At 37.0% G+C, this 14330-nt stretch overlaps 1 protein-coding gene across 1 annotated transcript in view; it reads right to left on the reverse strand.

The window, feature by feature from the left end:
• The window catches only part of LOC140240693 (uncharacterized), a 69594-nt gene that overhangs the window by 38121 nt on the left and 17143 nt on the right, over positions 1-14330 (reverse strand). Inside the window, exons 3-4 of the mRNA XM_072320450.1 lie at positions 8405-8453; positions 3874-3963 (exon numbers count right to left, since the gene is read on the reverse strand). Coding sequence (XP_072176551.1) covers positions 3874-3963; positions 8405-8453 — 139 coding nt within the window. The remainder of the gene's footprint in view (positions 1-3873; positions 3964-8404; positions 8454-14330) is intronic.

A 14330-nucleotide genomic window follows, 5' to 3' on the forward strand; every position in this document is an offset into this window, starting at 1 on the left:
CCATCGCTGTGAGAACTGAAAGAAATCTAGCACATTATGACTGATGCAATGCCTGTTAAATGTTGAGGACAAAATCCTGCAGCAGCAAGAATAATTAAGACTGTAATGGATTCTTAGTCAAGCATGCAATTCATTTGTAATGCTTCTCTTATATCGAAATTCCTTACACTAACATACACACAAATTGTGATTTTTCATGTGATTTAAGAAATTGAGTTCCATAAGCGATAAATTTACAGTACAGTATGTCATAGTTTAAATCCTGGGTGCTTGTTCTCTCAGGCATCTGCAGTTTAAAAGCTCTCAGAATGCAAGCATTTCAACCCCAGATTCTTTGGGAATAACAGCTTTCTAGTTCATGCCAGAAATACTCAAGCTCATATTGTTTTTTTCAATTCAATTCATCCTCCATCTTTCATCCACAGGCTACACATGTCTCATCCATTTACTCAGAATGTGATTCTTCAGAGTTTAAGCATTACACATTTAACGTCCCATGATAGAAAGAGGAAATCAATTCAAGCCCCGCTCTGTTTTCCCCTATGATGCATCACAATACAAGGCTTGCTATCAGCATGATTAGAAATGAGGAATAATTCATCACTGCAGGACAAACCAAACAAGAAAATTTCAATTCCCTTCAGTTGAATTACAGCCTGACAGAAATTCGCCTTTTCCATGACTTTCAGATTACACATGAATAAGGAATGCGTTCATTTATCATTTCTTGGATAATGTTTTGAAATATCTCTGAAACACAGTAAAATAGGAAAGGAAATAATTTTTCCGATATTGCACCACAATTTGCTATGCATTTTTTGATGTGGCTGCTTTATATACAAAATTAGTTTTTTTGTACATATCTCAGGACTGTACAAAACTCTGTTTGAAGCATTTTCCCACTGATCAAAACTGCTAATCAAATTTGAGAAGCAAAATTATTCCCAGTAGGATGTTAAGAATAACCTTTTGGAGATTGACAAAGGAAAGCAAAGTAATAATGATGATATCGAAGTATGTTAACATGAAAATATTGCCCCCCCCCCCCAAAAAAAAAAAAAAAAAAATGTACTATGAAGTCAGTGTGACATCTACAGTGTAGGGTAGGCTGTAAGAGAAAGCATTCCTTGCAAAACAAGTACAGAGTGTAGGTATCCAAATCTCATCAACTTCCTCCTTTTTGTATTTAATGCCGTTCAGTAAATATTTAGTTCAAAAGATGCAGCTCATGACAGACATGTAATTCAATTCAAATAAAGACAAACACAGTATTACATTTGACATCCTAATGATTTAATCATTGGTTTACAGCAGCTTCACTGTATCAATACTATATTGCTTCAAATCAGACAGGTATTTCAAGTTCAACTGTACAAAGTTTAATGAGGTTTAAACAACTTTTATCCCTATGCTACTAATCTGGTACTCATTCATTGATCTCTACAGCCTGTATGAAATTGAAAAGAGTAATTCATAGCATCTACAGTTTGAACTTGAGTAACATCACTTTCATGCCTTAGTATTCAGTCTGAGGGGTACATGGTCCCTAGCTGGCCAAAATCAAAACCTCAAGAGCAGTTGTATAAAACTGCAAAGCTCTGAAAATTTCATTACAATAACTTGAGTGCTGTCATCTATAGGTTTCATATGAAGTTTTGAATGTCAAGTATTGTGAGTGTGCCATCATGCACCCCCCCCCCCCCCCCCCATCCTTGGCTAGAAATCAAGGCTTACCTGTATGACTGAGGTCATTGCTAAAACTCACTTAGTCCTTAAAAGACTGATCATTACAAAATATTCTCACTGTCATAGATAACTTGCCTTTTTCAGCTACAATTACACTGTTTTTCGTTTACTACCCTGCCAGTGTTCAGCAGACAAGGCCTACTGCCTCATTAGGAGCAGACTGTAGCTTGGCTAGGCAGTGAATGTAAGCAAACTGCTCTGCCTAGAATGGGGATTCAGTTCACTCTGCACAGTTAGTGGTTTACTGACCATCTTTTAGCATCACACTGTATCACTTTCTCATCAAATTTGGACATAGTGTTCAGGTAAACCCAATCTACTGTACTTTTGTGCAGTTCTTATTGCTTTAAAAAAGTGGCATGTTACACTCTTCCACACAACTGAGTCAGGGAATAATTTTCCTTCTCGAAATTGAACAGCAATTTTTGTCGATGGACATACATTTTCAACAAAATGGTATACAAGTCTATGTAATGAAACTGCTATGCACATTACATTTTGCATAGCAGTAATACCAAAATGCATAGCAAATTGCTATGCGATACCAGGAAAATTATTCCCTGTGAGTAAAATACTCTTAACACAATGGAGATGGAGGTTATCATCAAACAAACCATAAATATGACATGAGAAAGTTGAAATGTATCCTAGCGTGCATTTTAATTTCGCGAATTTCGCTAGCGCCAAGATTCGCGAAATTAAAATGCACGCGAAATTTCTTGCCTACACTATATGCATTGAACGCCAGTGGCAATTCGCGAAAATTTCATGCCACAAAAAAGTCCGTCGGCTCCAATTCACGAAAATTTATCATGTTTTACAGTATATTCACATCACATGTATACATACAATGTATGTGTGTGTAATCACTGTTCCCCTTTACATTTCAGCATCATCTAGACATCTTGTCATGCCATCTCTCCTAAGTAGAACACCACTTGGGGAAGAAGTATTGAGGATTTACACTCTCCTCCTAAACCAGTCTGAAGTGATCTTAAGTCCGTTTAGAGTGATGGTGTGAATCACCCTCTAAAGCATCTTGAAATCACAGGCTGCAAACACCTGACTAGACAAATCTCAAGTGAGCGCCTCCATGGTGCAAAGTGGATCACACTCATTAGTACGGGTAATGTCACAGGTTAGCATGTCTCCTGTGGCAGATGAATGGATTACAGTATATCTGACTGAATTATGTGCACTTTCTGCAGCTTTCTGAGAAAATATGAGTAAAAAACAAAATACATGTACATCTGTACATGTATACACAAACTAGCAGTAAGAATTGCACACACACACACACACACACACAGATCAACCTTTTCTTTTCTCTTTTTATTTTTTTTCCTTCCTTTTTTTACAAATTTAAGTTTTGTTGTAATGTCACAAAGGAAAAGTTTGAGTAGAAATTGATATCAAGCTGCAAATGAATGAGAGATATTTTGCTACATGAAATAACTGCCCATTTAAAATATTTCCAGTGAGTTTTACTGTTGTAAAACTGATCATAATCCTTTATCAGCTCTGACTTATTGAAGGCACAGATTCAGGAATGAAAGAAGTGAATATATGTGATATAAAAAGAGACCTGAACCATGTCAAAAGTGCATCTAGAGCTTCAGTCAATTTGATGCGGATGACATTTCATACTTGAAATGTTTACAGATGAAATCATACTGTGTCTATAGAACAGCACTGATGGTGATGTTCATGGCTGCACAGTATTGTATCAGGTGATTCACAAATGCTCTGGTGCATTTTTCATTTCTACATTCAGATTTAAAGTTTCTAAGTTTTCACTCTCATTCTAGGCTGAACTCTGAGCAGGAATTTCTCACTTGCTATAAGTAGCCACAGTACCAGGGAAAATACAAAAACAGAAAATACAAAAATCATGATTGATTATAAAAAAAGGAATGCACAACATCAGACATTATAACAATAACATCTCTTTTTGAATGACACCGTGAATTAAAGATCATCCTTTCAGCTTATCAAAGTAACAGTCTTAAGTTTTGGCTGTGTTGTAAAATTTTATCCATGGTTTTCTGTGCTCACACACTCACATAAACACACAAACATGCATATTTTCTCTCTGGCATTACAAAAATTCCATCTAGACAAACTTACCTTGTCTGAATCAAAGACATTGAAAACAAATGCAGCAAACTTGGAAGGATCCCCATTGGGGAAAAACTGTTGGTAGATGGTTTGGAACTCCTGGGCAGACAAGAAAAATGTAGAAAATGACAACTGAAAATGTAAACATCAATCATGTATGTACAGCACATGTGTTAATTTCCTCATGGAAGATACGATAGTACCATGAAACATAGAATAGATAAACTCTGCTAAGATGGGATAGTACATTATAGAAAGCAATAAATACTTTTGATTACAAGTGTCTAATCATAAGGAAAAATTACATTCATCACATGATGCACACATGATGCTTTCTCATGACTGAAGTATAATCTATGGATGGCTGATAGGTATCACTGACTTTTAATAGGCACTAACATACATTCATTCCATTTGATCATGAATGAATGAATCCCATAGTTCTGGTTTTCAATCATTTGAGTCAACAAAGGCTATTTGAATGTACACTGATATATTTTACAGTGTATGCACAGCTTGTCCAGCAGTGTTACGAAATAGAATTGGTTTGTCATGGATTCACTTTAACATCATAATTATAAATTGATCGTGAAGAAGGAATATTGGTGCAGGGTTTTATTGCTGAGAACTGACAGCAACAATTGGCTCTCATGTAAAAGGGTTAAAAATCTACTACATACATTGTATCTTGATGTATGGCATGTCATTGCGCTATCAATCATCCTGGTTTCTCATCATGATGCCACTAACACAATCAAACTCATCATCTCAAAAGACCAAAAATATCACTTTTCTTGGATATGCTTGCAGCAATTAACTTCAACTGGCAGTAGATGGATGTGCAAGCATAATTTCTAAATCATAAATTTAACGATGAAAGTTATTTCTTTCTGAAATGCATGCCAGCCATTTCATACACAAACTGATTCTAAAGGAGTTTCCTACATGTGACATAGAAGTCACATGACCACAACAACTATCTTGAGACATCAGAAGGACACCGTGGTTGCTGACGTACCAACAATTCCATTGTCAAAACATTCTTGCTCATTTGTCTAAAATTCACTCCAACTTTCTTGGAGTTGTTGTTTCTGTTTCATTACCTTCATTGAACACAAATTTCTTGATGGGAATAGATTCCCTCCTGACACAAAATCCTCAAGCTTCATCAACAATTGTGCAATATTTATCAGTGAGTGCAGGCTTAAAACAAGATGTAGTGCAGGAAATGCCACCACTGCAGTGCACGGGTCTCCTTCTCTCTTCTCTACATTACGCATCCCTGCACCCCGCATCGTTCTAATCACCAGTAAATTAAATCAAGACAAGGCAAGCTGTAGTCGATTGATGGCAGCTGATCATTGTTTACCAGCTCTCTCAGGTTATTAAGGCTGTGGGTGTCACACTCAGGCTTGGTACACAGCAGGGAGAGGGAGATGATTAATTGGAAAGTGAAACAAAACAAATATGTGTAGCTGCCTGGCAGTACAGGGGCAGTGAAGTACACCGTCTTATTTACCCTTCATTTCACACATGTGTGTATAACACAAAAGCCATGGTAACAGAAGAAGGAGTTAATGCTAAAATACACTCAGGGTGTATTAACTGCAAGACATGAATTGTCTGTGTGTAAGCAACGTGATGTTTACAGTGGCACAAAACATCATGGGCAATTTGTTTCTACAAGGTGAAAGGCTGCAAGCAGGGCAAAACCTTCGAAACACACATTAGCAGAATCTATGGTAACTATCGCTATTATGCTTTAGAACAGTTCTTAAGTTTGGTTCCCTCATTTAAGTTTTATTTATAGATTTTGTGTAGTCTCAAATTTCCACACGATCTCACTTGAACTTCAATACGATAATCATGGCATTTAATCGTCTATTTTGGTGTTACTACCACAGCACACAATATGAAAGAACTATGAGGTTTGCTTTGCAAATTCTTTTTTTTTTTCTCTCTCTCTCTCCATATTTCCAGAACGGATATTACACACTACATGTAGTGAGAAACCAAAGTTGCTATATAGGGGAAAATGTGCTAAAAATACCAATCATACAAAACCAAATTGGGCATCTGAAATATATTCACAAGTAATTTGTCATTGTTACTATTAAATGCACAGGAATTTTCAGTTGATGTGTCTTAGTTTGATCTTGGAAGCATCTCTTTCATACAGTACATCATATGAAGATATGAACTTGTCACAAGTATTAAAGTTAAAAGTGGTACCAACCAACCCGGCACTCATTGCAGGGAAATTGGAAATCAAATATATGTGCCTTTGATATAAAGAACAGGCAAGACATTATATGCATTATTTTCACTCTCCTGCAAAATTAAATCTGGCTGGAATTCACTATCAACAAACAAACCTACAAACATACAAACAAGGAGTTAACTAGAATTTTTTTTTTTAAAGAATGGGACTGGATGATAGCAGGGTGTTAGGCCCATTTACACTTACTTGGAAAAATCGCAATTTTTCTAAAATCGCGACATTTGGGTGCAAGTTGCTAAGTAACTACACCCAAACGCCCTCGAAACATCGCCAGAAAAATCGCCAGCTGGAGTGCGATTTTTTTTGCGAGTGTAAACCCAAGCTGCAGAAATATCGCGATTTTTCATCACGTGACTTTCGGTATCGGATTGCATCGGGAGTTCACGCGCGCTCCCGATCCCTCTTTGGAACGTGTAGAGAGTACGTCGGTCACTGGCCAGAGTACTAAGTACACGGTACAGTGTACAGGTCTAAACGGCCGATCCTCGATTGGCTCGTGGTCTCTCACCTCACTCTCCCTGATGAAACTAGTACGTGAAAACTACTACTAGTAGCAAACCTGAAGTTCTCCAACCACGTATCATCACCCCATGACGACTTAACAAAATAATGTTCTCCCAGAAATGCGTTGATTGTGGGAGTGCCCATACTGCTCTCGATATACGTTGTTTGTGGAATACAGGAGTACGTAACAAGTGTGAGTTCTTGCTGTCGCCTGATAAAATACCAGTCCTAACTTCCAAGTCCTACTTCTCATGCACTTTCGTCATATCGGCGAAATTTCATGATCCTCCTGAATGCTGCTGTCATCAACTTTTCCATACTTACATGAAGTTTTACACACCTACTACGTATGTGAACTAATAGCAAGCTATATAGTTTTACCGTAAGTAAACAGTCTCGAGAAGCACAAATTTATGTGTGCATTGGTGCATTGTACTGATAAAAAGCCCTGGCTCAACGTTCCAACCAGCTAGCTGTGATCAAAATATACTGCACTGCAGTGAAAACGAACAGAATAGCGCATACTTCCACTCAGCTACCGTGTTGCAAAGAGGTAAATTACGCATGCGCACTACCGACCAAAAAAATTGCGATGTTTCTTGAAGCTCAAACTTCGCGTGCTTTTGCGCAAGTGTAAACGGTGGAACCAAAATATCGCAATTTTAACAATCGCTATGTTAGTAAGTGTAAATGCAGCTTATGACTGTTTGCTTTTTGCTTAAAAGATAGTAATACAAAATATTGTTGTTCTTGAGTGTGTCTTTAAAGCCATCAATGGCAACCGATGATGTTGGTGGGAGATCTATAAATTTCACAGTTAATATTATTTGCAAAGCACATTTATCAGATGTCAAGCTGTGTTGTGATGTAGGTGATGATTGCCATTAACCTGTCATCAAATGATATGCCATAAATCTCTTAAGGAAATGGAGAGGAAGTTTGAGCAGGTACCCACCCACTGATAGGGGAGCAGGAGGGGCTGTATAACACATACTGGGAAGTGATGTGGCACATATTAATTAGCACCCTTTGGTGACCTTGCTTTGTATTAGGTGCCCTTTCTATGAAACAGTTCTGAGCAGATTGCACACCAGGTAAACTGTGCCCCATGGTTTCCATACTGAGACAAGTGAGAGTGATTCAAGTGAACTAGCAGACATTACACAAGCTGCACAATGTTAACCCAATCAATTGGATAGCAATCTATCATAAAATTGAATGATGCAGTATGTTACTTAGACTGTACACAGCATCTATTGTGTAGTTTATTTTCTTGAATTTTGAAAGTCAACCAATATTTGTGAAATCATCAATATACCAATATATAGTACATTTTGTGACAAAAGTGCATAGTCTATCATTTTCTGCAAGATGGGTAACAGAAATGGGAAAGAGATAATCCTTATTCTTTGCTCCAACATAAAAGTAGCCACCCACAACATTGTTTTCTGATTTGCAACAACCATGCTCTTGAAGTATGTGCCATACAAAGCATTGGGCATTTATATAATATTAAGCCTATAGATGAGCAATGGCTGCAATGTACTCAGAACTGTGAGAAGTATCATTTAAGTAAAATTTTAACTGAAATGAAAACAGCATAAATAAATTGACCAGAAACATTCCTTTCTCCTTAACCATTCCGACTAAAACACCATATTGTTTAGTAAACCCAGGAATGACATTACAACAATGGATTTATGAAGATAGAGACAGCATTTTTCCTTAAACAAAGAAAACAAAATAGAGACTTACTTCTTTCCTCAAGGCACCACTTGGACAGTCTTTCATGAAGTCTCTATGCCTGTAATAATGCAAATTTAATCAAATATTAAATCATATCAAAAGTCACTTTTTACATCACTTCATGTTCCTGCAATGCTTCCCACTGCTTAGATGTGGGACATTTTTGATGGTTCCAATATAGTCTTTAAATGTGAAAGGCTGTGTTTAAAGAAAAAAAAAATCCATTCCACATTACACTTGACTTCAGATAACTTTTTCATAGCTTAAATCATTGTATACAAAAAGAGTCATGTTACCATAGATTAAATCAGACAGAGTGATATCACCATAGGTTACATCGAACAGTCTTAGCTGAAATGTAGGAGAATGTAATAAAACTATGGAACTTGGGTTTCAATTGATCCATAAAACAGTGATATGGGACAGAACCAGTCAGTTCTATTCTAGTTGAGGTGAGCATGTCATTACTGCACAATTCTTGTATTTGTACCTATATGTGCACCATACATTGAAATACCAAGGAAATAATGTTTTGGTCACAAGTTAGCAGTCACAAGGTCTTATACACACTGTAACTGTAAGTGCACCTTTACAATTGTAGGTGTAAAACTCTGAAGAAATCAAATGAAGTTTTAATGAACATGAAATTGAGACTTGTGAGTTTATTTGATTTGTGTGAGTGACTGTGCCAGCTGCACTGCTCTTCACAAGTGAAAAATGAGACACTGTGAAAACTTAATCTCATCTGTGATATTCAACAAGACTGGAAAAAAAATACAATCAAACATTGTTCTGGCAAAAACCTACAGTTTACATAAAGTGGTTTTAATAAGCTGCAGATGTTTTTGAAAAGAAAAGAAAAAAAAAAGAAAAAGAAATCTATTGGTTTGGGTGAAAACCTACAGTACATTTCCTCAAGTTTCTTGTCTGCTACTTTTATAACAAACTTTAAGGGACAGGTATTGCCACATGTGCTCTCAAGCAATATGAGACTACGCAGTACTGTATGAATGCCTGACTGTATGCAGTATGTGGCAGCCTGTTTGCAGTGGGGCTCACAGTAACCCTATATCCATGGCAACCAGTGTTTGAACAACAGTGCTTCTGGTTTGCCCATGTCATGCTGAATTAACACAAATTTCTATTATGGGCATTTCTTGGCGGAACATATTTACAATTCATTTTCAAGTCCTCTTGTTCTTCACTGTAATTGAAGGCAGAATTCGACATTAGCATTGGTCCGGTAGCCCACGGCCACTAGAAATTGCTGTTGGGCCACCAAATTTCCAAAAAGGTTACATTTTGGTGACCAAATCGGGCAGCTACAATTCATGATGAAGTTTTATATATCTCCTTTTATGTTGGGTCACTATATTTCAATTTTGGGCCACCAAATCTTCAAATACAAAGATTTTAGTGGCCCAAATGGGTCACCAAAAAGTTTAAAATACTGAACCAATACACTTATGTCAATAATAAGAGGTTTGTAAAAAAAAACACAAACACTTTATATCAAAATTTCTTTGCATTTAGTGTACACTCAAACGGAGGAATGATAAGTACATGTGTATGCATATAAAGAAATAATATTGTGCAGTTCTATGCCTTGATTGATTGAATACTACAATGAAAACAAGTCATTTGGTGACATGAACTGCAGCTTTCAGTGGTGCCGCCTCGGTACACTTCACTGGACTCACTATGCACCATGCATCGAGAGAATTGGTAGAGTGGTCACAATGAAAAGCAATCTACTAAAACACCTGCAAGGCTCATGAATATTGTGTGAAGCAGAATTTCCAAGTAACAGAATACTGTTCATTACTAGTAAGCTGGGACTCAGCGCATGGATGGCAGTACAGAAGATTGAATTATGAGAGGAGGATTAAATCAGTACACAGGAGACTTTGAGTACAATGTATTGTCTGGAGTGGATGGTGTAATGTGGTGTCTACCTTAAAATGATTGAAATATAAAGACACATTTTAATGAAAATCTGGTGGGCTGTCAAATGTCGATGTCAAGAGTGAAATTAAATGTCAGATCAGTGCATTTTCATGGAGATTTGTGACTGATATCAAGAAGTCTTCCACGCCCAATGAAGTTAGGGAACAAACATTACCACTTCAGTGAGAAAGTATGTAGATGCTACACTCTATCGATGTATAGCTTCTCACACTTATCATACATGCACAAACACTGTTACTGCTGTTGGTATTGTACGCTCAAGCACAACACGTGCAAGCGAGTTGTATTGTAGTATACACAAGCCACTGTCAAGTTGCTCTTACTGTGACTATCTATGATATATTTGAATTTTCATAATTCATATGATATAGAAATAAAATGAAATAATGAAAAAAAAAATCACTCTTGTTTGCCTTTGTTGAGTCTACTACCAAGTAAAGATAATCAAACCTGGAAGGACTCTCTCACTCTCTCTTATAATTTCCCTCATAAGACAATCCAGATGAGCAGCATACATTTTCCTCTAGGGACAGTCAATGTACATGGTATCACAGTGATCACATTTGTGTCCCAAAGTTTTTATTGTCCAACATTTGCAAAAAAAAATTGTTGGTTTGTATTTGGGTTAAGTAAGATTCCACATTGAAAGCACATAACAATGCTAAAGATAATCATGTGCTAGCCATCATCCAGATAATGGAGAGATCCAGAAAAGTCATGGCTACATGACTGAGGTCGGACTGTAGTGTCATAACACCTGAATGTCTTCACTACTCATACTATATGGTGTAATAAGGTATAAAAGCACTCATCCATATTCTCTCTAGTAAAACACCAATGACTAGCATTGGTTTGAGCTGATAATTGCTAAGAATTATTATACAATTTTGTTGTTTGATACCAGGGGTAATCTTTAGAAGTGAAAAGCAGGTTGCAAAACTACAATTGTAGGGGCTCTTGGCAAAAAAAAGAAAAGAAAAAAAAAGTATATTTACAATGCTAGAAGTTATAACAACAAATAGATGCACTGGCCTTAAAAGGAATTTGTGGAGTATACTGTAGCTGACTTTGCTGAAATCTATTAGGGATTATTAGTTTACCCGTTCCATACGGGAACCTGGTAGCCTGTGTATGAAGTCTGTAGGGATTTCAGAATTCAGTATAGAATGGGTTAAAGCAACAGTCAGCTGAATACATGCCACAGAAGAGAAATAAATACAGATAGAAAGCAGAAACCTATATGAAAAAAAAAAATGAGGTTACACATATATCATATTTTACATGCATATTGTTCATCAAAATGCTGCAAAGTGGTTCACTAGGTGTATCAGTTCTCAGGGTCACTTTTGCTTTCCATTGATATATGCTATGATAGCTCCAACCCATTGATCATAAATATAAGTGCAGGAAACCTGTTTTGCGGCAGATTGGGCTACTATCAGACAGGATGGACATTGTAGACTGGGTGTCATAATCACAGCAGCATGACACTGACCGGTGGTCTATTAAAAATGACACTGACTGGTAGTCTGTACATGACACTGACCAGTGGTCTGCTGACGACACACTCCAGCATATGATATATATGGGTCTACCTTTAACTGATTTTATTTATTCCCTTTGTTTGATGCTATAAGCAAACTATTTCATCTGACAGCCCTATAATAGTCTGGGAGCCATGCCGTAAAAGACTTCCAATTGAGATTGTGATCTGAGAGCTTGGGTCCCCTTATCCCTCTGTGTCAGTGTGTGCCTGATACATCAAGCCCCTGGTACATTCATGGTCAAAAAAAGAAGAAAAACAATAGTAATGATAAAAAATGGAAGAGAATTTTTGTGATTTGTATGATTATGATAAATTGTATTATCCCTATTAGCTGTGGAATTTGAGAGCACTTCTAATAAAAAAATGTTAAGGCCTCTTCCTTGAAACAAACTTTGCATTGTTGTTTTCTTTTCAAATGTTAAATTTGACAAAATCTACACTACCCATACTGGAATTTGTTTGTGTGCAAGTGTGTGTTACAAATGACGCATTTGTGTGTTCTTTATACAAATAAATAAATAAATAAAAGGAAAGATGCCTTGACCTATTCAACGTCCAACTTTTGTAAGATTTCTCTTGTGTCTATTTGGCATTTTGTGGAAATAATGGAAAATCTAACTATGTTTTAATGGAATTTTTCTCAATAATCTACTGAGGCATTAATGACAACTACTCTGAGACACAATACAGTAAATAGCACTGCAACTTTTGATCCATTCTATGCTCAGAACAAACATACAGTTTGAAGTCAGTCTCACTCCTATGATGACAAATAACAAAATCAAGTCTAATAAAAATTAACTATGAGTTCATCATGACCAATGCTACTAAACTGAAAGAATATAATGATTCTACTTTTGATAATGCAACCACAGAAAAAAAAGAAAGTGGTAATCTAAGTATGTGAACCCTCAGAAAGTCTTAGGGTAACAGTCAGCTAAACTTCCCTGACTCCGGAGTCATTATATTCGGTGCCAATGATCTGGGTTGCGCCTGCCAACCTACCCCACGGTGGAGTGTGAAGACTGCTGTTCCTGTATATTAGAGCAATTGTTACATCCACATTTCCACAGGCGTATTCTATTAACTCCATGATGGCACAGCATAAGCCCAGAAAGCTTGCTGCCAGCACTTTCTACACAACTGTGGTACACTATACTCTGTACATACGTACAGTGCTCTGATGCATTTGCCCTTCATCTGATTTTAGGACAATCCACTGAATGCATTGTATGTCAATGAATCAGAGCTCTATTACATATTACATTCTGCCCACAATATTCTCTCTTCTAGAACTTTATGTTTTAATTCCTCCAGGTAATGTGCACACATCTTCAGACAGAAAGAACTTACATTGTTGTTGTTGTTGGTGGTGGTGGTCTTTTTTTTTTTGGGGGGGGGGTATTGAGAGTAATTTCCTCTCAGTTCTGAATTCAGACAACATTGATGTTACACACTGTATGTGGAAAGCGCAACTTGGTTTCTTGTTATTGAGACAATGGCTTTTGCAAGGGTGGCAATACCAAGGAGGTACTAGGCGAGCTAATGTATCTCCTTGGTAAAATCCTGAAACCCTGAAGGCAGTGGCACTCAATTTCACGCTCTCCCAATTCAAGCCTATCAGCCTACAGCCTGAAACATTAGGTACAGGTGCTTCCTCCTACACCTAGCTGTCTTTCCTATCCTCCTTCAGGTTGTCGTGAATGTACGTTTGTCAGACCCCCATAGTACCACTACCAATAATTTTTGATGGTTTAATAATTCACCATATTTTTCTGATTATAGCCCCACAATGCTTTACTTGGCACTTTGAGTTTGAAAAGGACACCAGATATCAAATGGACCAAAACTATCTACATCTTTATATTGAATTCACATCAAACAGATCTGTAAATTCGGATTAAGATTTCCTGTACAGAATGAAAGAAAGGATCCCCTTCCCCCAAACCTTGGCAACAACAACAACAACAGCGAGGCATGTACATTACAATTATGTGGCTGAACTTTGACATTTATTAAAAGTCAAATTCAAAACTCAAAACATATCAAAGCATTTTTGTACACATTACATTATCCTTCAAATGTATTGAAGGGTATTCTAGGCTCAAACTCCATTGCAATGTTTCAGGGAGAGGAAAATGTGTGTTCTCTCACACAGGGATGGCACTGTTTTTACAGTGGTTGTGCAACAAAACTGGATATATACCCCAGTGATAACTTTCACTTGCTTATACCCCAAGATAGACACATTAATAAAGTAACCAAATTTGAGGTTTGGATTCAGAGAGTCCAGCTAGCTAATATGATCTTGATTTCCTTCAGGACATCAATATACCACCTACACAGTGCCTACTAAATGTACTTGGTACATCAAGACTGATCATAATATGCTCTGAGCAATCAAATCAGTCCAACTCAGAT

Source organism: Diadema setosum, chromosome 17 (assembly GCF_964275005.1).
Source record: "Diadema setosum chromosome 17, eeDiaSeto1, whole genome shotgun sequence".
Taxonomy (NCBI): Eukaryota; Metazoa; Echinodermata; class Echinoidea; order Diadematoida; family Diadematidae; genus Diadema; species Diadema setosum.